General features: G+C 38.4%; 1 protein-coding gene across 1 annotated transcript in view; it reads left to right on the top strand.

The window, feature by feature from the left end:
• The window catches only part of FBXL7 (F-box and leucine rich repeat protein 7), a 167,835-nt gene that overhangs the window by 28,749 nt on the left and 113,288 nt on the right, over positions 1–25,798 (top strand). Inside the window, exon 2 of the mRNA XM_010708490.4 lies at positions 9,408–9,497. Coding sequence (XP_010706792.2) covers positions 9,408–9,497 — 90 coding nt within the window. The remainder of the gene's footprint in view (positions 1–9,407; positions 9,498–25,798) is intronic.

The raw sequence follows: 25,798 nt of genomic DNA, 5'->3' as shown, positions 1-25,798 counted from the left end.
ATGCCAGAAGAGTTCTTCCGCTATCACTGCCTCAGCAGCTGCCTTCAGCTGTTGAGACCTTTTTGCTTCCACAGTATCTGATTTAGCAGTCACAAAGTTATAGGAAGAACTTTTATAGGATTCTGATTAAGATTGAGAGGGAAATGATTTTTTTTCAGATTAGCAATATACGCTATACCTTATTGTGCCAATTTAGTATTGGACCAGGAAAGTTAAATACAAAGCAACACCTTGTGAATATTTTTAATGTGGTACCTCCATTTTGCTAGATTTTAGCTGACAGGATCACAAATTGTGGGAGTTATGGTATCATGAGAAGTTTTGGAAACCTATTACCTATTAAGTACAAACAGGAACACATCTTGGTGGAAAGCCTTCAGTCAAATGCAGATGCCTTTATGCTCTGTGGTGCTGCTATGCTTGTTTTGGTAAGCCGAACCATTTGCTTTCACTTGTCGACCTTTCCCAAGTGGTCTGCAAAAGAGGCATTGAAGTGAGCCCACAAGTGAAGCCAGCAACAGGGAGCATGGAAAGCTTAGCAAGTCAAGGAAAGGTTTGGCAAAATTAACAACTGACAGTGTGTTACCAGGCTTCAGTGGAAGAGAGGTCAGCTGTTGCAAAGCATGGAATATCTGGGCAGTGGATTGGGACTGTGGCTTGTTTTGAATCTTTGAATCATCTTCATGGAGGAGCAAATAGAGTTGTGCAGCTGGACTGACCAAGTAGCTCTGCTTCTAGATGTCCTTTTGTATGAAGAGATGAGAGATGACTGGGGACCACTGTATTCAAGGAAATGGTCTGCAAAATTGCTTCTTTAAGTGTTGGTTAAAGATCCATCTGTTAGAGCTGACACAGGACATCATCATTCTAAGCAGAATAACAGGGTTTTGATGCCAGAACATTCACATCTGCTTCTTACTAAGAACATAGTGTGTCTGTTCATGTTAGCAGTTATGGGTACCTAGCATATGTTAGAGGCAGTTCTCATAAGTGGATGAAAATGATCATTGAGAATATGAAAGCTGTTGTGCTTTAAGAGAAATGAGCAGTAAGATTCATAGTAGAAGTTAACATGACCTTTTGTATTGAAGTGTGGGTTGTAGCTCATGGAAAATCTAAATGCAGATTTTAAATGATGATATTATTGTGGAAGGCAACCACATATTCAGTGTTTTCAGTTTTAGACTTCTGAATGTTATGTTACTGTAATTTAGACCTGTACCAAACACTTGATATTGCAGCAGTCAGTTCTGCAGCTACTTAGTCAATGCTGGAGCTGAGCTCATCTTCTCAGATTGCCTTCACTCACTGGCGTGTTTTTTATGGTAAAGTGCAAACAGGGCCCACCAGCTCAAGCTTTATTTTCCCTTTTCTCTAGCTGAGCAGAAGGCAGCGGAGTAGGACTGGCTTTTGGAGTATCCTCAGCTAATTTATTGTAGTGAAAGGTTGTGTTTTAGGACTTAATAAAGGAATGATGGTCCTAGTAAGTAATAAAAAGAAGATGCTACATATTTCTCATTTTGTTTTCTCACTGAGTTCCCAGAAGGAACTTGCATTTCTTCCTTCTCAGGCAGCATTACTTAAATAATATCTGTGTCCTAGACTAAATTGATTATGGCCTTTTCCCAGTGTCTGAGAAGTAAAGCTTAACACTTGGAATGGGTGACAAGTGTGGGTACAAATTAGTGTTGTCTTCTGTCATGCAGGCTGATCTAACTTGGAGGGGAAGCCTGATAACAAAGGAATCTGCACAAACTGGAGATGTTGGCCAGCAGATGTGGTGTGGGAAAAGAGCCTGGTGAGCACGACCAGTCCAAGTGGTGGGAAATGGTGTGGAGCCCACCCAGAGGGAGTGCCATGGACAGGAGCATTGTCACAATGGGGGAGATGCTTCTTGGCCCATAAACTGGCAAAACTGATGGGAAAGCTTTGAACTGGGATCAGCAGGGGGGATGGACACCATTAGGAACATTGAGGTTAAGCCAAAGAATGGGGGAAGGCTAATGGGAGTATCTGTGTTGCTCCAGGGAGTGCTGAGAACTCAGGAGCACATCTGAAGTGCTTGTATACCAACACATGCATTGTGAAGAACGAATGGGATGAAGTGGAAGCTTTAGTTCTTTCCAAGTGCTCTGATATCATCAGTTCAGTGAAACTTTGTGGGATGAGTCCCACAGCTGAGTGCTGGGAATAAGGGCTGTTGGCTGCTCCGGGACAGGAGTGGGTGGAGGTGATGTGCTGAATGCAAGGGAGTGACCAGACTGTACAGCTATTGCTGTTAGGGATGATGTAGCAGAGAGCCTCTGGGTGAAGATTAAGAGATGAATAGCAAAGCAGATATTGTGGGTGTCTGCTAATGACTGCTTACCTAGGCCATTAGCAATGAAGTGCTATTCTTTAGGTAACTGGGTGACATCTCAGGTCGGTTGTCTTCATTCTTGCAGGCGACTTCAACTTCCCAGATGTAAACTGGGAGTATCATGCTGTCACAACAAGGCTGGTAGACTCCTAAAGTAGGTTGAGGTCACAAATACCAAGTTAGCCAACTAGAACAAGAACCTTCCTGGATCTGTCTTTTGACAGTAAGGAAGGCCTTGTGGGAAAGGTGATAGCAGGTGGCTGTCTTGGACTCAGTAATCTTGAATTAGTTGAGTTCAGAATGTTTGTGTAGGGAAACAAAGGTCTGGACTTTGAGAGCAGGCTTGAAGCTTCTCAGTGCTCAGAGAGCGTGCTCAGAGAGAGTGCTCAGTTAGCAGCATCTCCTGGGAATTTGGTCTTGAGGATTTAGGGGTCTGTGAGAACTAGTTGCTTTTAAACACACAGCAGCAGGCAATTGCATTGTGTTGTATGTCAGACAAGCTGGGTTGAGGACAAGCCTGGCTGAACAAGGAACTCTGCCTTGAGCTAGGACAGGAAAAGAAAATAGGAGCTATGGAAGCAAGATATGGTTTCACAGTGAAAGTATAGAGCTGCAGCTCACCTCTGCAGGGAGAGAACAAGGAAAGCCGAAGCCCAACTTGAGTTGACACTGGCCATGAACAACGAAAATGGCTTTTTCAAGTATGTCAACAGCAAGAAGAGACCAAGGGAAAACTTTGGGTTGTTACTTGGAGTGAATGGCCACTTGATAAGTAAGGAGGAGAAAAAGACAAAGATTATTAATATAGTTTTTTGCCTTAGTATTTAACTGTAACAACTGATCTTGGGCTGCCCATGCCTCAGAGTCGAAGGTCTATGATTGAGGAAGTGACTTTTCCATCCTTCATCATGAAATTCTAAAGGAACAGCAGTATCAGCTCAGTGTTCGTAAGTCCACAGGGCCTGATGAGATTCATTTCAAGAGTGTTGAATAAATTACTGACCATTGTAGCCAGACCCCTCAGCAATTTACTGAAAGTCATGGGAGTGTGGGGAGATCCTTGCTGACTGGAAGCTAGCCAAATGATGGATTTGGTCTGCTGTCCATTTAAGTCCTGAACTAACTCTGTTGTTATCTGCTGAAGATAGATGGGTCAGAAGAATAAAACACAGGATCAAGAACAATATTGTTATTTTTTCAAGGTGATTTCAAAGATGACAGACTGTTGTGTGATATTTGAAGGTCATGTAAGATAGAGCACAAAAGCAACAACACCAAAACAACCAACAAATTACTCACCAAGAGACAGAAACACGTCAGGAATCCAAGAGCAACTGTACTGCAAAAGAAAACCCACTAAATCTATTCTAGAGAAAAATGAAAGAGGCTCCCTTGTAGGACACACCTTTGTCTGTCTCACAGGTCGATGATTTTCATGTCTCTTGTGTCTTGTATCTCATAATTCACTCTGCTTCTTTGTGCTAATTGCAAGTGCAGTAGCAATGAGCCAAATAACAGAGTGCAAAAAGATGACTGTAATGCAGTCAGAAGCACTGGGCATATTAAGACAGACTTTACGTAAGTGCTTTTAGTAAGTAGGTGTTTCATTCTTCAGCAGCTACAGACTGTAATTTTTGGACAAGTTTAAATTGCATTGCTTCTGTCCTGATGCACTTCTGAGGAGCTCAACACTTTCCAGCAGTGTGTGTGACTGACAGAATCTGATGTTTGAGTTAACGTTTTTCATGTTTTCTTTCTTTTCTAGTGTTTATTAATGCTTCCATTTGGATAAGATGTAGGACCTAAGAATAGCAAACAAAATGCAAATCTTTTTTACAGCCTAAAAGACAGAGGTATTTGGAGAGTACTGCTCCAATGAATGTGCTGCTGAAGTACAAAGATAGTATTTAGCTTTACAAGCAGCTGGAAAAAATATATATATTTTTTCAGTAATACTGAAATATGAATAAGGCCAAGCAATTATTTGCATAATTTGCTAATAACATTTCATTGAATGGTCTGGGGAAGCACATGTGACATGCTTTTGTTTTTGTTTTTCCCCAGCAAAATCAAGATAATATGTAGGAAATAAGATACTAGGTTAGATAGACATAGGAAAGGATTCTGCAAATTGTAGGACTTTGACACTGGTAGATTTAAAACAAACAAAATAACTCTTGTCCATGCTCTTCCTTCTTTGGAAGCAGGTTGGAGGCATGATTTGAATTGCAGCTGTGGAGCTGTATGATTACTTGTAGGTGTGAAGGCCACGCTACCTTCATTCTGGCTGTGCACTACGTTACATAAAATGATAATTGCATTCTACCACCCTATCTACCTACTACTGGAGTGCAGTTTGGTTTCTTCTGGCTGCAAAATCAAAAACTGTTGAAAGCATGAAGGAAGCTTTAGGCAATCTCAAGCCACACTAGGGAAACATCTGGCAGGCCTTTAATTTTTACACAGAGTCACAAAGGAAGCGAAGAATCGAATACGGTGTTTGTTTCTGTAATCTTTGCAGCATTGCTCTCTGTTTAGTCCTTCTAGTTGTCACTGTGTTAGAACCCTTGTCAGGTTTTATTCACTTACTATGACTTTCTCATGACAGTTTTTGATTTGAAAAGGTGCTCTAATCTCTGAAGAGCCGTGTTATGCCTCAATATGTCAAGCTTTCCTGTGGCATGGTTGAAATTAGCAGTCTTAGAATTGACATGGTGTATTATAGGCAGATAATGCCCCGAGAGAAGTGCTGTGGAAGAATCTTGTCTCGGATGAGTTTGGGTGAATGTATGAGATGTGAGAATGCATGCCACTTGCTCTACCAAGTGTTCTGGCCAGTACTGCTGGCCTTCTTTGCTACAATATGCTTTCAGGAGCATATTGCTGGCTCATGCAATGAGCTTTTTTGTAGAATGGCTTGGATTGGAAAGGACCTTAAAAAATCTAGTTCCAACTATGCTGCCATAGACAGGGATGTGTCTCAGTAGGACCGGGTTGCTCAAAGCCCCACTCAGCCTGGCCTTGAACGCTTCCACAGTGGGTCAGCCACAGGCTTCTCTGGGCAGTCTGTTCTGATGCCTCACCATCCTCATAGTAAAGAATTTCTTCTTAACTCCTACTTATTTAAAAGTACATTATTATATATTCAGGTTTTCTTTCAAATCTAAAAACTAATTATAAAGCGGTAACTGCTGCAATTAGGGAAACAATGGCTTTTAGTTTGTCTGTCTTACCCCTGGTACTAACTTTTTACATCACTTTTTATGTTTACAAGTATTGTAGAAGTATCTCTAGTTCTGTTTTATCATTTTATGGAAAACTGAAAAGGAGATGAAGTTGTTTTCCACGGAAATATTCAAGACCCGTTTGGATGTCTACCTGTGCATTCTATTGTAGAGTATCTGCATTAGCAGGGAAGTCAATGATCTCTTGAGGTTGCTTCCAATCCCTGCTATTCTGTGATAAACTACTCAGGAGGGGAGGGGAGCAATTGGGTGGGCATCTGGCAGTTCAGTAAGGTCAGTTTGGTTCACCACAGAATTAAACAACAGTTTCAGTTGAAATGTTACATAGACCCAACGCAGCATACACATGGAATCAGAAAGCACAATATTTTGTAGTAATATCTGTTTTTCAAATTGTCAAATTCACTGGATTTTCATGTGAGAAATCAAAGAGTGCTGATATCCTCTGCTCACAATTCCTACTGCTCATCTCCATGCACTTTGCAAGCTTCCCTTCAACAACTTCTTAAGTATCCAATCTACTGTTATAGTTGTGAACAGAATCTACTGGTAGCATTTTGTTCATTTGGTCAAATATCCTTCTGAAGTTTCTTATAGAAAAGATATCCTGAAACAGACAATAGGGGAATGGATACAAAATACTAATAAAATGCAAGTTGTTCTTGACATCAAGCTGACAACTAGTAGTTAGGGATTCTCTAACACAAAAGTGATTCTTAAACTAGCATTGAAAATTATGAAAGACTAGGACAATGCTTATTACCAGTAGAAAACAGTAAAGTATTGAGATACAGCTTCTTACTGCTGCTGTTTTTTTTATTTCTTTATTTTTTAGAATCTTATTTGCAACAAGATTCAACAGACTGCTTGCAAGTTGAGGTTGTGATACCAAGCGTGATAGGAGTTGGCTTAAGTCTGATGTAAATTCTGTTGAATTTCTGTAGCCATTAAGATAATGACTTATTACTGTGCTGTAAAATGCTTTAAAAAATTACATAAAAATGCACATGTGGTATTGAGTTTTTTTTTTTCAGAACTGTTTAGTGATATTTATTGCCAGGAAGGCAAATCTCTTCAAAAAGACCGGATTAGAATGCAAAGTGTGGGTAAGATTATTGGTATATGCAGTTAACTAGCTCTTGCAGATTCTACTTGCTGTGTTGATGGAAGCCTGCTTGATTTACAGTTGTAACACCCTTAACACACATCTTGCTGCCTAAGTCAATTACTGTGATTTCAGAATGGCTGGAAGCTTTATTAAGTGAAGTCTTCATGCAGACTCACCTCCCTCTACTTGCTGGCAATGCTTTGTCTAGCGCAGCCAGGACATCACTGGCCTTTGCCACAAAGGCTTGTTGCTGGCCCATATTCAGCTCGGTGTCTACCTGGACCCCAGGTCTCTTTCTGTGTAGATGGTTTCTCAGCATGTCCAGGTGCAGGGGTTATTCCTCCCTACTTGCAGGACTTGGCGTTCCCTTTTGTTGAACTAATTTCCTGAGGTTCTTGCCAGCACGTTTCTCAGCCTGTTAAGGTTCCTTAGAATGGCAGTGATGTCGTAGTGCAAGAACCACACGTCCTCATTTCGTGCCATCTATGAACTTCCTGAGTATGTACTTTTTCTCATCATCAAGCTTGTATGTAGAAGGCTTGAATGCTCTTCTGGGTTATTTCTTGCATGTGTACGTGAGGCTATAGCAGTTAAAGCTAGGCAATTTCACATTACAAGAATAGATGTAGTGTCTGCTAATCTGTTTAAAACACTTGCTGAAAATTTACCAGGAAGTATCTCTTGCTTCTCTTCCCTGCCCAAATGGAGCATTTCAGTGTAGATAGAGAAAAGGCTTGTTTTGGGCTGTATGTGGTAAGAGAATACTAACACAATAATAAAATACTTAAAGAATATTTGTAGGAAGAATTGTTATCCAATGCAAGCAGTAACAAGAATGTTTTTCTTAATTTCCCATTTTGACTTCTCACAAGGAATTAAAATATTTTGATATTGAAGTGGTAGGGAAATACTTTGACTTATATCTGGTGTTTCACAGTTACTACAGAAGTGTGCTCTGTAAATAATCTGTTGCTGGCACTCAGCACCCTATGGTGGCATTTGATTTGATTTCTATCAGTCTGTTAAGGGATGCTGGCACTCCTTAGATGTTTTCCTGCCTTTGCAGCTGCAGTTGATAGTGGCAGTACCCTCAAAAACACTATCTCATCATTAATATCAGCTACTGTGGGCATTCCAAGTTCTCTGGTCTATTCCTGGAAGTTAGCATTTCCCACCTAGCCTTCTCTTTTCTCATTTGGATTTCTTCTACAACTGTAGTTGCCTGAGCCCAGAGCTATTTTGGAGCAGTCATTTCGAGAAAGACCACAGTCCATTACTTCAACTTGTGCCACAGCTTGCGAGCGATGGAAGTGGTATTTTAGGGGCACTGCTTCTTGAGTGTGCTTTACAGGAATGTAAAAAGCAGTCAGTGAATCACTGATGGTGCACTTTTTTTTCTCTTTACCCCACCCGACTACTGGCCTTAGCCATTTATTTTTTCACTTCCTTCTGGCCTTTTTAATATCCTTTCACTCCACAATCATCTCTCAAATCCAAACATGTTAACTTAAGCAACTTTATGCAGAGAAGGATTCTCTAGGGTTGGCTGACGGATTAAGTGGCAGTACCTTGGTTGTGAAGCAACCTACGTTTGCACATTCTCCAGTCGTTTTGCATTAAAACTTAAATCCTTGTTCTGTTGTGGCACCTTTAAAAAGCAGACCTCCTCCTTACATCTAAATGTTATGAAAACCAGGCATACTGTAACCCAGAACCCCAAGGAATGCTTGATTGAAATAACAGATCAGAAAAGTCTCTTGCTAACATTCCTGTGATTATAGGTTTACTCAAGTGACAGAAACATGGTGTCAGCTAGCTTTCTGCATACAGTGTAATTTTGGTTCAAAAGCTAACATAATTTTTAAAGGCTTTACCAACGCAACGTTGGAAGGATAGATCATTTTGAAAGGTGTTACAGCATTTGTTATCTTTCCTCTCTGTGTGTATCTCATATATTGCTGATAGGGTGATTGGTCTGGTTCCTGCTGGAGGAGAAGAGTGTGTCCCTGTTAGTAGTTACTGACATCATGCAGAATGAGTGGAGAGAATGAGAAATGAGTAATTCATAGATCCTCACAGTTAAACAAAAAGAAAAGCTCGTTTCAGCCTCATCTGTTCTTCTGCAGCACCCATTTGAGTTAACAAAAACAAAACAGAAGAAAGTTGAAGAATAGCAATCATGAAAGTAGTGGCTTCAAAATTTCATTGTTTCAAGCAGTAGGTATGATGTAGGAAGAAACAGCAGTGACCTTGCTTTCATTTTCAGGTGATCAAATGACTTGAATAGGTCACAAGAGCACCTAAATCTAAACTTAGTTAACATGTCTGGAATGTAATCAGTGCTGATATAAGGGTCAGTGTTCGTTTCTGCTGATCTGTTTTAAAGGTACTTGAATTAGAAAACTGGTTAAGAAAGTTCTCTTAATGACATTAATCACATTTTTTTTCACTTAAGATGAAACCCCTGTGACACTGGAGCCTGTTTGCAGCCGTAGTACACGTAAGGATACATATGCTGTAAACTACCATGCAGTTAGCTTCCACCCAAACGAGTCCAAAATGAACATCAGCTGTTTTAAAATCAGTTTAAAGCTTTCTGGAGCTTTTCCAGGTTTTGATACGGAGGGCCTTTCTTCTTTACTGTTGATACTTGCGTTTGTTCTTCCTCACCCTCTACCTCTTTCTCCTTTTGCAGGCAAAGGCAGCTCAAGCATCTCATCCGACGTGAGTTCAAGTACAGATCACACGCCCACCAAAGCCCAGAAGAATGCAGCTACCAGTGAAGGTAGGCATCTGGTATTCATTACTCAGGTCGGGCCCCCCAGCATAATCCTAGCTATTTTCAGAAAAGGAACCTCTCCTCCTCCTTGTTCCTTCTGTGTACAGTGCTATTAGCATACTAGAAATTAAAAGACAGTTTTTCTTCCTGTGTAGAGTTTCTGCTTCTGCTTGCTCTATTTTCTGGTTTAAGCTTCTGACAAAGGATTTAAGGTACCTCTGCAGAATAAAAGTGTGGAGAGTTTTGAATTATGTTGCAAAAACTTTTTATACTCAAGATTAGATGTGATCTGATTTTGAACTTATTTCTGTAGAATATACTTGATGGAAGCTTGTTTTGGCATGTCTTCTAGGTTAAAATTCAACCTCTTATTTTCATATTAAGAGCATCGTGAAATGTGAATTGTTTCTACTGAGTTCTCAAAAGTGTGTCTATAGATATGAAGAGTTGACAGGATTTAATTAGATTTATGCATCTCACCTGCAGTTACTAGACTACCACTTGGGAGTAGATTTTTGATGTCTAGAGGAAGGAGAGGTTTGGTATGTCAGTAGTAACATAACATTGCACTAACTGGCTCTTGAACAGAGAAATGCTGATCCTTTCCTGCTGCCTTACTACATGTGAGTAGGTGTGCTTTGCTAAATGGAAGTACGTTGGCCCTAGTTTTTACTAGAGTGTCTTCAGAGGCTGAGAGGAAATCATTAAATCTGTATGTAGTTTAGTGATGTAAACTGAAAGCCTTTTTTTTTTTTTTTTAAATGATACATTTATAGACCTTAACTAGAATTTCTGCTCAGTCAAAATACATCGGTTGTACTTGGTAATTATAAAACAATAAATTTGACTTCTTTCATTTCTGCCATTACAAATTAAGTTATAAGTTCTGGTTGCTTTTGGTCTGGCTTTCTTTCTTCTTGTTAGAAGAAACTATAGGGTTTGAATTGTTCTTGTTTGGCAAGTCTAGCTATGACTGTAGAATCTGAACAGTAAAAGGAGTTCATGTAAGTAATAAATGACCATATAAATCACAAGAGTTTATTGTTAGGCATGCACAATCCCCTATCAAGAATGAAGATCTGGCACCTGTGAATCATATGAGATTCTGATTCAGAATCTCTGCTTTTTAGTCTGAACAATAAATTTAACAATAAATGAATATACAGTTAATAAAGTTAAGTTGAATAGTAGACTTCATGTTTCTCTAAGCTTTGGATCAGCAAGTTTTGAGGTACATGAAGGAGATGAATTGCCAAGATGCCAAGTATATTTAGGAAATGTATAAAAGCATTTTAACTTTTCTGTATGACAGCCAAGAAAAAAAGCACAAAGGAGTAGTGGAAACTCTGAAGTCAGTCCTTAACAATTGCTTTAAATTTCTGTTTTACTTCAATCAGTAAAACATTTCTTTTCCCTTATTTTCAAATCAGATAACGCAAAATAATTCTTTATTAGTCTCTAAGATTTATGTTGTTAATCTAACCTATTGTAGAGCCAGTGAATACTGGTGTAGATCATGAAATCTTCACCACAATTTTGCAGCTGTTCATTAGTGAGGGAGGTTTAAATACAGGGCAGCAGATGCTGTAGTAAAGATGTTTTCTGAGCTCTTGTGCAGATACAGAGTTCACAACAGTAGAGTTGTTACGTTTTCCACTCTTGGAGACAATTTCAGATATGAGCCTACACCCCTTACAGAAGGGTGAAAATAGGAAGGTGTGTAGATAACACTTACTTTAATAGTAGCAGTGGTGGTAGACCATCCCTCTATCTCTGCTGCTGTTGCTTTGCTACCAAGTTTTTCTGCTGAGCAGTTAATATGGGTCAGTTAAATGTGAGCTGTATTAATATGGATTGCTGTATAATCTGTCAGGTACTTTAAATGACATAACCAAGGAGTGTGAGGGTTTTATGGAGGCAAGTGAGAGCAGAGAAGTGGAACTGGTGGTGAGGGGGGGAAAAAAACACAGGATCCTGTACAAACCAGTGCTGTTACTGGAAGGTCTGTTTTTCAACCAGTTTTGTGGGTTTTTGTTCATTTGTTTTGTTCTTAACTAATGATGCCTCTTTCCCCTGTGTGTAGTAGACTTCCCTTGTAGAAGGATTCAAATGAAGAGAAGGAATTGTATGTTCTGCAAGATGAGAAGTGTTCTGTACTTAAAGAATTGAATGCTTTTTTACAGTTCAGTTACAGAGTAATGTCTAGGGACCAGCTAAGAACAAGAGCTTGATTGTGTTGGGCACTGTACTAGCAGTTGCACTTATGTCTTTTCATTGGGGTGTTTAAATAATTTTTTATAACTGTATAGTTAAATTTACCTTTATAGTACTCTATCCTCTAGTGTTTGCTTGTCATGATACGGTAGTACCTGCCCATCCTGGAGATTAAGTGCATCTTGCTCTTCAACGCGAGGCTGAAGCTGGGGCAAACACTTAAATTCTGTCCTTTACTTTAACCCCGTGTTGTAAATTCATAGCGCTGTGTGCTGTCTTGTGAATCATGATGTGTAGTGAAATGTGTATGTCCTATGTCTGGAGTAGAAAGGAAAATGAAAGGTTGCTGGTGAAATTTTCCTCACCTTCATTGGTGTGGGAAATAATTCTTTAAAAAAAAAAAAAAGTTACAGCTTCTTTGCATCCCTTGAATTTCTAGTGGTGGCTGAATTCTTGGGTGCCTAGCTTTGTGAAGAGCACAGAATTTTTACGCAAGGCTGAAGGCCTTTCTTGTCTCCTGCTTTCCAGCTTTGCAAACAGACCTAACTCTCCAGTTCTGCACAGCATCTCTTCTCTTCTGTTTCTTTAAGACAGTTGACAAAACACTTATTGAAGTTGAATCCCTGAAAAGCCATGGAAAAACTAGGAAGGAAATCATAAGACTAGTTCACGCAGCTCTTTGGTACTTTACATTAGAGAGAAGTCATGTAAAATACTTGCAGGCAGGTATAAATTCCCAAGGACTGCAAAAAGACGTGAGATAGGACTCTTCCTTGAAAGAGGAAACTACCTCAGGAGCTCCCAGGCAGCAGGTGTTATCTTGCTGTTTGTTTGAGCAATCAAATGTACTCCATATTTGATCTTCTGCATTCCTTCTATTTGTGAATTTTCAGTGCTGCGATGTTTCTGTAGAGGGTGAGTTCAAGAAATGAGTTACTACCTGCTTGAAATGGCTTGTATGGTGTTCCAGTCCTAGATATGCTGCTGAGGTGACAGCTGTTAAATCTCTTGATGGGGATGGGAGATGTGGTTATCACCTGAATGCAGTGCTACAGTGCCTTCCTTCACACTGTAAATCATGAATATCTGTAGAGTTGTAAGAGATAATCTTTATACTTCAAGAAGACAACATTTGATAGAACTATAAACATCTTCCTGGGTGAACTGCACAGCATCTACCAGCGAACAGTAGACAGTATTACTGGCAGATCTCTCAGCTTCCTAAGCTCAACCTCGAGATAGCAGTGATGCAAATGAGAATGATGCAGTGATGAGGCTGCGCTGGTGCAGAAACTGAAGTTCTGTCTCTTGCTGAAGCTGCACCCACTGTGGCTTTTACTTTCTGTAATTCAGTAAAGGGCAGGAGGCAAAAAGAGATGTCAGGGCTTCTCTGTATGAATAACTGAATGTGCTATAGGTACAGTCTGGCTACAGCTTGGCTCAGAAGAAAGCATGTGGTGAACTGTGGATGTGTATGCACTTTGCTTCTTCTGTCTCCTCTTTTGATGATGCCGTTTTCTTTAGCTTTGAATATACACTACATTTTAACTCTTTTCCAGTCTCAGACATTGTCTGCAATCCTTTACCCCATCAATCACTTACAGTTAGAAACTTTAGAACACGTGAGTTTTTGCTACCCCCCATTGCTGTTCTGGCAAGTGAAAGACTAAATGGATTTTTGTGAGCTGTTTAAATGCAATTTGCTAGACACAGCTTCAGCTGGAATATTATTGTTTGAAGTTTGATTTAGAAGACTAGACTGAATGTTTTTGTATGGGCTTACCTTGGTTAGGGAGCTTTCTTCTAACACTTACCTGCAGAGCATGGAATGTTATGTCCAGACTGAATGCTTCATATTAACTTGACAGCTTTTCAAATAAAAAAATCAGTACTGTTTGCACTTCATGTGTAGATGTTGTTAAATGGTAATCCAGAGGCTGCTTTAAATTGAGAGCTCGTGCATGAGCTTCATGTGCGAGTTCTAATTTATTTCTCAGTTTCTGTAAAATCAAAATGAAGTGTTAGGCCTGAAACAAAAATACTGCTTTAGCAGTAGAGTTAAGTGCTGAAATACCTGTGAATATATCCTGTTAATGTTTATTTTAAATTGTGGAAATACAGTGAAGTCAGTTGCTGTATTCTGCAGAAATTAAAATTATATCTGCTTTTACTGATGCTGACTTTTAGAGACCTTGAATTTTTTTCCCTTCAACAATATCCTTAGAACTCCAGCGTCTGTTTTCATCACATGATGTTCATGTACCTTAAACAAACTTGAAAGCGACTGAATTTAGAAAACAGACAAATGAAGAGGACACAGCTTTTTGCATGTTAGCGTTGCCTTTTATGCTTAGTGTGGAGAGCAAATGCATTTGTTTCAACACTGCATCTCAGCAGAAGAGGTATTATATCCGAAGTTTAGATCTCTGTTTTATACGTGCAAGGAAGATGCTCAGTCACAGTTCTGGTAGATATATCCTCCTTTATGTTTTCTTCGAGCTTTTCAGCAGTTCTGAGAGAAACAACATCAGTAATGTGACTGGAATAACTACATCCATTAGGAACCTTCACTTCATTAAATCACATTTGGGTGAAAATGTAGCATTTCACAAATATGTAATGCTCTAATTACTCATGTAAGAGTGTTACTGTATACCCTGTGTGAGATGACATCTGGCTAAGATCAATGAAGTAATGTTACTGTGCTCCTTGGCACCCTTTTCTGGTGAGTCCTTGATAATGAAACTTAAATGGCTGGTATGTTGACAAGTCCCAATCTGTGTTAGGGAATTTCTGCTGTCTGTCCTCTTCTCTTGACATGTACTAAGTTCCAGAGGAAGGGGCAGCTGTGGATGAGGAACTATCCTTCTCCCTGTAGTGGTTCTCATTCTGACATGTCTGTAATTGGTTCAGTCCTTCAAAAATAGATATGTACTGGTGCCTAGAGTTCCAGCAAGCTGCAAGTCTGACTGAGAGCTCTGAAATTCATAAGACTTCTACTGTTCTGAATATAGAATTACAAATGCTCATTGAAGGCTTTGTGTAATTGCAGAAATACCAGGTACCTAGGTATCTGGAACTGGATTTTATTCAGTTTAGCAAGAAAAAGAATGTAGCTGGATTAGCTTTTTCAGGAGAAATTATCTTCTATTCATGTAAAAGTACTAAAAGTGCTTCATACGTTTGCTCTGCTCTTTTGTTGATTCATTTCTTAAGAAAATAACTTTCAAGTGACTTTCAGAAGTGACCAGAATTTGACTATTGCTACTACATCTCTTTATTCTACAGACTGTAAATGAATTAAGGCATGATGAATGCCTAGAGGAAAGTAGGAACAGGGAGTATTGTTATATCATTTCTGCTTTGACACCTAAAATATCTAAGTCATTGTGGAGGACTGTAGAGAATAATAGAAAAAGCAGCTGCTTTTCAATTTTTTTATGAACTATGGAAAGACAGATTGAGCTTTATTGATATGTGAGAACTCTCAAAACAGTAGTTTCACACTCTCACTTATTTTATCTAAGAATGATATACATTTTTGTCCCAGGCTTTCATACTCAGAAGTGTAGGAAATTAGTAATTGCCTTCTTTAATTTTCCTGAAGAACTTTATAGAACCTTCTTTTCCAGAATTGTTTGAGCTCTGTATTAGAAAGCCCTTGTCAGTGCTCTTTGTGAGCACATTTTAAGTGACGTTTGTTAAACACAAAAAGTTTGATTTTTGGGATATATGCCTTTCATTTCAACTTATCAGTGAGTAAAAAAAGTGAGATGAAATACACATTATAGGGTCTTTTCAGGGAAGATGTCATGCTGTTAATCTCTCCTGGCTTCAGAATCACGTTCTTTAAAAAGGCTGGGTGTCTCTGTATCTCCAAACAGCTCTTAATTTATTTGGTGTATTTAAGGAGATCTTTGCACTGTACTTGATGGACATTATGAAAATCTAGGAAGATGAAATTATATCTTTTGATATTGAATCTTTTGATATTTAAGTAGCTGCATGAAGAAGAGGCATCTGAGTTTGAAAATTTGGGTAAGTACAGTCCTGATGTTATTTCAGAGAGAAATAAAAATCCCAGAGAACCAGTTTAAGAATAGGCAGCTCTTCTGTGTTTTGTGTTTCATGGTATAAAGTAGGTAACTTTGTTTAGCATAGTGGAGTTCCACTAAAGCTTCTGAATGGCTTGTACGTCTTCTCTGGACATGCAAATAATTGTGTGTTATGGAACAAATTGTTGAAAAGAGATGCTGTTTTCCCACCTAGTTTTTTTTTAACTGCCCTTTTGCCAAGAAGAGCTTTTTTGATTCATTCCCATGTCTGATACCTGTTAAATAATCTTTTCCCACTTTGGTTCTTTAGTATTTTTCCTTTCATTTTGTCTTTAACATCAGACACTTACTGATTCAGTGCTGGAACTGAGAACTTACATCTGGTCTTCCTGAATGCACGTGAGCATATGCATAATTCCTAATTCATGACGGCACTTCTCTCCCTGTTATCTCTGTCCTCATGTCTTAGCAGCGTTTTGGGGAGTTCAGGCTCTTGGTTTTCCTGTTGAAGTACCGTCTAAGCAGTCTTTCTGTGCAACAAGCCTTGTCTGAATTTGATATGAATTCCTGAATTTGCCCCTACTTACTTGGATCTGGGCTGAGGTTCAGTTGGCTTTGAGTGAGCTGTGGCTGTTTTCTGTTGGTAATGAAACTAGAGACCAGGTAAGCTTCCTAGGGTTTTGTGTTACTTTTCTAACCGTGAAGTTTTCTAGAAAAGTGAAATGTTGCGTTACTCAATGTGCCAAAATAGAGTCATTTGAAGCCAAAAAAATAGGAGAGGAATAAGGGGGGTGGGAGGCGTGACTGTTAATAAATCCAAATCTATAAACACTTTGGCAGAATAAACAGAACTCACTATTTAAATTCCTCCAACCAAAATATCTGAATGCATATGCAAATATAATCACCTCAAGCAGTATGTGGAGGTACAAAGTAGTATAGAGGCTTGTTGTTAGCCCTTGTTTTTTGTGTTTAATCACATCTTGTATGCTTTTGCTATCTAATAGGCAGTTCCTGCAAAGCTGTTCTGCTAATTGTAACAATACCGTTGCAGTCGACATTTAAATCAGAGTTCAAATACAAGGCAAAAGTGGTTAGGATGTTGGCTAGGTTAAAACTGCAAATTGAAACCTTACATTATTCTGGCTAATTTGTACTGAAATGGTATAGCCAAATGCTTAAAGCTTGCCCAAACAATGCTAGGAACAAATTGGAGAGGTGCATAAAACTGCAGTCTTACTTGATCTGCTGCCTGAAATGTGAGATCTACCAGAGCAAAGGCACTTACAGTGTAGTTAGAGAGAAATGACCTCAGTTTAAAAACCTAGTGTTAGCTTTTCCAACATAAGATGTGATGCTTGGTAGGAGTGATTATGGTCTACTCAATTATCTTTAAATCTGATTTTAAGAAACCTGGGATCCGAGATGTAATTCCTTCTGTAAAGGTCTGTACCAAACCACTTGTATGCCACTATCACAGGGAGTTTTTGACTCTCAGCTGTTCTTTATTACGGCCTGTGCTATAACTACTTTCCTTCTCAGAAAAGCAAAGTCATCTTGAAGCATCTGATGACTTCCCAACATTTGCTAGTCTAAAAAAATATATATATATTTAATTGCTAGACTGTGTCTGAACTGTTTCAAGAATATATATAACCTAATAATGTATATTTAAATATGTAGGGCTTATCTGTTTTCCAGAACTTATGAACTGACACTAGGAAACTACTTCAGATTAACTCTAGAACTTGCCATTCCAATTTTATTTCATTCTTTTGATCAAGTTTTTGCCTTTAACTTGACAATTCTGTTAAGTGCTGAACCATAGTTTAAATTTATGACACAAAATATCCTGCCTCTGTTTTCCTCTATCATTTATTATTGTCAGATTATCAAATGGCTGTATATTTCTTAAGAATGGTATTGCTGACAGTGCTAAACCTAGCTGCAGACTTGGGAAATATTTGCTTTACGTTGCTGACTTGCTCTTTTCATCTGTTGCTGCTGTACCATACTGCCTCTTATGATGTTTTTCTCACGTTATTGAAGTTTGGCATCTTATTTCTGCTAGCATTCTTCACATGTTGACATATGCACTGAGGTTGGCTGATGAAAATGGCAGTTCAAGAATGGACAGTGGTAATTCTTATTTCTTGTTAATTCTGACTGGTGGATCATCATAGGTTTGGGCAATTACAGTAGATTAGGTATAAGCAGAATTTGTGAGTATAACCTGGTGATTAGCAGTTTACATTTTCCTCGAGTCTTAATCATCCACTGTTCAACATTTAACTTGTGTTGCGGTGGTGTTCCTGTTGCATGTTTAGTAACCTTCCATGTTGATATTTCTTCTCATATTTAAGGCTTTTTTTTTTTTGTATTTAAATGTGAATGTGGATTGTGAGTTGCAACCCCTTGAAAATCAAGTTATATTTGCCATTTTTATAATTTGAATAAAGAATTCTAACACAGCAAAACAAGGACCTGTGGCAGTTGATCAACTGTGTTGAAAGAGGGGAGGTTTCTTCTCACCTACTCTGTTGGTATCTATTCTGTGCATAAAGTCTTGCCAGAAGGCAGGCAGGATTTTGATAGAGATGTATTGTGAATACTCTTTTGTAAGATCTGGCAATCCATTTAGATCAACTAGTTTTCAGCTGCCCTGGCAAAGTAAAGTACGGGGATTTCTCATCTAGCCTACCTGTATCGTGTTTGTGCTGCCTTGTGGATGTGAATGCATGATTGAGATGAAGCTTGATTGCTTTACTGACTGACTGAAACTTGTGCTGCTTGCAGTGACTTGGATAAACCATAAATATTCATTGTAAATTGTCACTAGACTCATGATAATTAAACTTCAGTTTTTACCAGTGCTAGTTAAATCTACAGCTCTTTTTGGGTTTCCCTAAAATGAAACCCATTTTCATCTTGTGTATAAAAATGAAAATTTACAGGACTACTGAGTATTTATTATTTGTGGGAAGTCTTTTACTTGTTTGTTAAAATTAAATATTTCTCTTCCAGTGGCTCCCAGCTGGAAGTATTTGTATTAAGAGATCTCAAGATGTAGGCAGAAGGAACAGATTCTTGTTCCTAACTGTGAGGCTTGTGATTTGCTTCATTTGAAGATGCTTCTGTGTTCATGCAGATAAATACAGACTTCTGTTTTTTCCCCCTCACTAGCAAGATAAACATTTATAAGCCATTACAGCTTAGCTTGTTAGATCCCACTTGAGCAATAAAAACTTTGTGTGGCACCTGAAGCTTTAGAATCCCTGCGCTGTGCAAAGCAGTCGTTTGCTTGGCACCAGGGAGGGCTATTTCAGTACTGTGTTAGTGGTTATTTTTTCTTGCTTTATGTTTGTCTTCTGAACAGGAACAAATGTGATTGAAATGGTAAAAGCGTAACCAGGCTACCATCTGTTGGCTCTGGATGAGGAACCTGATGGTCATTTGGTCCTTCTTTATTGTGGACCGAGATAAACCATTAGTTTGAACTTTACTTTCTGAAATGACATCCTTTTTCTCTAAAACAAGACTTTAATCACTGTTTGGAATCTGAGCCAAAATTACGGTCCAATCTGATGCTAACTGTAAGTAGACCTCTTCTGTACTGTTTCAGTAAACTTTCCCAATTTTTTTTAATGCCCTTTTATCTCAGATACAGTTGTTCTCCACACTTTGTCCTCCCTTAAGTTTGTATTTGGAAGACTTTTGCAACATTAAGCATGTGAATCAGTTCGATCAAGTAGATAATGTACCCAATTTTAACAGATTACTCTGAATCTCACCGAAACTCACAACACTGAATCTGCTTTGCCATCTGAAACTACAGATAGTAGTCAGTAGGTGAGTGTCTATTGGTGTTGCTGCTTTGTCAGACTACTTGACTAACATCTGTTGGGGAAAAAAACTCTTCAGAGGAACATCTATTTTTCTTCTTTTTTTTGATGCGCATTGGATGGACGCTGGATACGCAAGCTTCCTTCAGTATTTGTTGAAGATCACTTCTATCAGTGTGTCACTGAGGAAGACAGATTCCTACAACATTTCTTGAAGTCTAAATATTTGGCTGGATTTGCTAAGAATGTGTCATCCTTCATGAAATTTTATCTGTGTCAAAGTAACAGCTGGACCATTCAGTTACAAGCTTCAGATTCTGCCAATCAAATGTAATGACTGTTTGAAATGAAGGATAATTGGTCTTTTTTCAGCCTGATGTGTAAATGCTTTCATGTACTGATCTATTAATTTTGTATGTGTGATTTTTTTTTTTCCTAAGAATGTGTCTTTGGGCAAGGGAGAAGAAACTCAAAACACAAAAATTACTTTTTTCCTTTTCATTTTCCCCTGACATTTTAAAGAATGTTTCTCCATTGCTGTGATGATATCAGGCTTTTAAAAATATATTGTATCTATGAGGCTTCAAAACTAAACATCGTTCACTTCTTAGGTGAGAAGGTTCTAAGTCATATGTCATGGCTACCTATAGATATCCAGCATTTGTCTGCTATTCCAAAAGGTTGTATGAACTGGATTTGGATGCTGGCCTAATGAGAAGAACAGTGATATCTTCTCAAATTTGCTGATGAATTAATGCTCAGACTATTCTTGTAACTCTGCTTGTAACTTGTTACTCATACTTCAGTTCTGAATTTTACGTGGTTCTAATCTTCTCCATTGTGGATCTGCTATTATCACAGAAGTAGGAACGTATCTAAAACAACTTATTTATTCCTATCTATGCCAGAAAGATCTTTTCTCATATATCTCAGATATAAAATCAGTATAGAAGGACAATATGCCATGACTTCCTTATGTTTAATATTTAGGAGTTCTAAATTAGAGCAACTGCCACCCTATTGAAATATATTACAAGCTATGCTACTTGGGAAAGAACAAGAATGTAACAGTGACTTAAAATGTTGGTCTAACTAGGATCACAGAGTGGAGGAAAGAGAACATGGTTGGAAACTGCAAGCAGTAAAGCTAGTTAAGTGAAAGAAACTGGGAAACAAAATATATTAGCTGCAAAGTTACTAAAATTAAAAAAAAGGTGTTTAAAATATGACAAAACATTTACATTCTCTTGATTCTTGCTTAGTGTGATATTTTTTCTTATAACCATAAGTGCTGAGATACTGCTGAAAAGATAAATTGTTTCCTTTGGCCCCTTTATAGAAATTATATCCTTTTGTTTGTGTGGTTGGCCGGTTCAGGTCAGAGAAACGAGCATTCTGTTGTGGATGGTTCAGTTAACAGCAAACGTAACCTTAGTGAACCTCTGGAATTTTGTGACTCCTGGAAAAACTGATGTATCGTGTTGCTTCAGTAATCAGATAGTCTTCATGAATCTAAAAAAAAAATATCCCTAAACCTAGTAATAAAACTTCACACAAAGCCTCAACAGAAGGAAAATAGCTAATTGAAACCTCCCAGAAAATTTGAGGAATGTTTCTCAGGTTCTTTTTAGCATCAGGAGCAAGGTCACCTTTGGTATGAAAAATGATTCTGTCATTAATATCAGTCTCCATTTGAATGCTAATGCATTTGTCTATAGCAAGAAAATTGTGTGTGTTTTAGGTGCTATTTGTGTATGGTTTTGCTTATTTACATTCGTATTCATTAACTTGTGTTAGAGAAACTGAGTACAAGACCTGGATGAGCTTCAGCTCTTCCCATCTGTGAGTGCATTGGAATTTCTAAGAACTTGGCATGGGAGGATGCTCAACTGAAAACACATTGACAGTCCCCTCACCTCACACAGCAGCACAGCAGGCTGAAGTATATATATGTTTACTCATTAGAAAAGTTGTAAAGAATGTGTTGCCTTGGTTGCTGCTTGGGGGGAGGGAAGAACAAACAAACAAAAAAAACCAACCAGTAGTTCTGTTCTGACTCTGAATATGTTTATATACTATAGAGTCTCAGGTATCAGCTGAAACAATTTGTCAGCAGTGATTACTGTTTTTTTTTGACCTGGTGTTGCAGGCACCCTTCTGTTCCATGAACAGCTTTGCTCATCCTCAGGATTAAGTCTTCTGGGCTCAGAAGTCTTTAACCTCCTGCTCTGTTTTATTGACATTTTAGCTTAATATCCTCTGTGTATATCATGTCTGGTAATTTGATCTAAATGAAGGACACTCTATTCTGACCAAAATTTGTCTGGGCATCCTATGTGGAACTCTTGGCAGAGTAAAATTATGCCTTTGCTTACCAAGTTGGATGCCTTTAGGATGATTCATCTTAATGCAGATGTGCAGATTAGCAAAAAATTTTGAAGCTTCAGGTGTCTTGGTCAGAGCCATTCCTATTTAACATCTGGAAGCAGTAGAAAAATCAGCATTTCCTTAAGGAAAGAATTGTAGGTTTACGGAACAAGGCCAGGAAAAACCAGGTGCTTGTTAACTGTGTCGCACTGCCTTGTAAATCATGTCATCTTAAATAACTGTATAACAATGGTCTTCTAATACAGGTACTTGGACCAAAACAAAGGTAATGAAGCCCTCTGTGGCAAAGGTTCAAAGGTGATGGTGTGGTTGGGAGACTGGTAGTCATATCTAGGTATTGAAACAAGTTTTCTGATTCTTAGTGTGTGAACACTTCATATTGTATACTGGGACTATATGAAATACTGTGTAGGAAAAAAGCACTGGTTAATAACTTTTTGTTAAAGGTTGTTTTTTTTTTATGACTGGAGTTGAATTTGATAGCTTTTGTCATTTCGTGTCTAACTCTTGAACGTGAATGGTCATACTTAACTTTAACATTTAGCTTTTGACTAAGGAGTCTGAATGGACTAGGTTTTTGTTTGATTTTGGCATTTCTGCCTCACGTTAGTTCGGTTTCATATCAGAGAAGTACCAAACTGAATTTTATTCTGGGGAGTGAAGGGACTACTCAAAGTAAAGGCATGGGATTCTGACTGAGGAAATGAAACAGCATTGCCAAAAGATAAGAGATAGCAAACTGTACATTAAAAATAAAGCTTCTCTGCTGTATAGTACTGAAAATGTGGGTGTACGTACAACTGCAGTGTCAGAAGCTTACCTGTCCTTATAGATAGTCTGTTAGAGAGTTGGGAAGCATCGATACTCTTATCAAGTATTTTAAATGCTAAGGTCATGGCAGCAGTATTTGCCAAGAACCACATCCTGAGTATTTGATTTAGCAGGGCAAATGCACATCAGCTATGGAAAAAAACATGCACAAGCAAAAAATGAAGTAATCCTGTTGCTGTGTACTTGGAATGTGATAGAAGGTACTTTCCATCGTACATAGAACATCACTGGTTCAGTATAATGTGCTACAAATTCTTTCTGAAGAACAGCTGATGGAGTAAAAGTTGAGACTGAAATTTTAGATGCTTCACTGAATTTTTCATTGGAAACAGTATGGTTCAGAGCTTAGTTCCTATTTCTTCCATTGAAAAAAATTATGTTGAACATGCTTCATGCATTCTTTAATCCAACACAGTGCTCAAATATACAAGTCAGCCCAGCAAAATCTTTTTATTTCCGTCTGCTTTCTTGTGGCTGCAATACCTCTTTTTGTTGCCCTAGTTTTACCATTACTCTGACATGCTTTGGATAACACTAGTAACCAAAATGCCAACAATACCCCTGGATAATAGAAAGACTGTGGGCTTGAAGACCTGTATGCCTTTCTCCTCTTTCTCTACTCTGTGATCCAAGCTTGTTTTGCTGAGCATTATATTTCCTGTGCCACATGGACAACGTTGAACCCTATCCATCTTAAGTTCAGCTCCTGGAACTATCTTGCCTTTCCTTATTCTTACATCAATCTTTCACTTTCTGAATGTGGGATGAAGCTGTCCTCACTGCCTGCTTGTTGTTTTCCTGAATGTGCTAGCCAGCCTGAAATGATATACTTCATATTACACATCTGCTGCCAAATTTTAGTCATATGTATTGCTCAAGCTGCAAACCTCCAAAGCAAACACAGAGAGGAAATCAAAATTAAATTAATCCTCTCCAAGGATGTATAAAGTATAGTTGCACTGAGGTTTACAAGTTGAGGGTGAGAGGGACCATTGGTAGTGTGTGTCAGAAGCCACTGGTATGCACAGCCCTTTCCACTGCAATGCTTCTCTGGACTGGAATTGCTGAGCTTGAAGACCTTAAGGTTTTTTTCATGATAGGCATGTATGACTTTTCAAAAGCTTGGTTAGCTACAGAATCATAAAACATTCTTGGCAGTTTGTGTTCACAGAATTAAAGACAAATGACTTACCATTTTCTCTGGAGCCCTCAGAGCAGTGTTTTCGTGTAATTTTTAGTCAAAGCATCTTAGCTGAACAAAGTTCTGGAGTCATCACTTTTGAATGTGGTACCAAGGTAAGGCTGGAGACCTGCTTCTTACTGCTCTTAGTTGAGAGGTCAGGTTTAGGGACAGCATTTAGTTTTGTTGTACTGCCACTATCCCTAACACTAGGCTTGGCCTGACCAGCAGAAGGAGTCAGTGTCTCCTTTTCAGTGCAGGGACAGCTGACATGAAAGCCCTGACATGAAAGGAGACAGAGGCATAAAGTAGTAGTTTGTGGCTTTTTTGAAACACACTTACAGGCTATCCCTAGCCTATTTGTATGTGGAAGACATAAAGGAAAGAAGTGAGTGTCTGCTTGCAGGAGGAAAAAAAAAAAACTAAATGGAATTCCATGTCAGAATTTTGTGCAGTAGCAATTTTGATAATATCACTTGAAATGAATTGATATTCCATACTGCATGTTTCAGAGAAAAAAATGCCTTAAGTTTATAGCAGTAAGGATGTAAGTGCTTTTTAATGTATTTCCACAAGCAGAAACAGACTTGATTGCTGAAGTGGCCATTGTAGCTATTCTTCCACCAATTATGCACAGGAAAAAGGAATAAAAATCTTGCCTGATTTTTCTTAACTCTTGTGGGCTTCAGGATTGTAATCCTATTACAGAATGTCATAGTGAGCACCATGATTTATTTACCTGCTGCATACTCTGAAGTTCATTAAATTATTAGAAGTGATTAAACTGTCTCGGACAATTTAGATGTCTGGTTAAACTACTTTGAGAAGCAAAGCCATGACTGAGTAGCTTGATCTGAGTTGTTCAGGGGGAAGAACTTTGAAAATGAGCGTACCTGAAGTAAATGAGTTCAGAGGTTGTAAAAGTTCCTTATTTATGCTTCTGATACAGAGAATAGTATCTGATTGCAGTCTTGCAATATTAGCTGTTGCTTGACATGAGTCTTGTGGAAAAATAATTAAACTTTTCAGAAGAGCTCCTGTGGTGGGAAGTTACCACTCTGTTGTCCCTTTGCAATTTGCCCCATCTTTTGTAAGCCTAATCTTTGTACAAGAACTACATGATTAACTTCTACTGGTAGGCAAACAGTTTTCCATGTCTTCCCTACTAAATATGTCAATTTAGGTTACTTGTGAAACTCAGACACCATTAATCAAGGGCCTCATGTAGACCTAGAAGGGAGAATGTAAGAATTATTGTCTGTACTTCTTGATGACTGTACAAGAAATCGCTGCTTGCCAAAACAGTTAACAGAGTGGAAGTAATGTACTGTGAATGTCAACTTGTTGATCTGTAGACCTCAGTATTTTTCCATGGCATGCGGAGTCCACCTGTGTGTTTAAGCTTGCTGACAATAGGCTGACTTTTTTTTCCACGTTATTGAAAGTCCTAAAGCCCTGTCGTTTCAAAAGTGGGAAGAAACTTCTGGTGTAATGAGATCACTTCAGAAAAGGGGGTTGTTTTGGTAAGAATCAGGTAACTCGCTTATCTTAGAACCCATCTATGGAAGTTGTCATTTATCATTTCAGTCCCTTTTGGCCTAGGAAAAAAAACAGGACGGTTGTCTACCACCAAAGCAAATTTTATTTTTCTTACCTATTTTTTTAATTGTTTTTAGTGTTTATTTTCTACGCTTGTTTTAAATGGCAGATATTAAGCTATAATTTTAATTTCTTGAATTGTTTTATCCTGTATGTAATGAACTTATTTCTAATTTGAGTAAATGCATATTAAGAATA

Source organism: Meleagris gallopavo, chromosome 3 (assembly GCF_905368555.1).
Source record: "Meleagris gallopavo chromosome 3, MGAL_WU_HG_1.1, whole genome shotgun sequence".
Taxonomy (NCBI): domain Eukaryota; kingdom Metazoa; phylum Chordata; class Aves; order Galliformes; family Phasianidae; genus Meleagris; species Meleagris gallopavo.
Note: the sequence above shows the minus strand (reverse complement) of the source record. Positions and strands in the feature narration are given on the sequence as shown.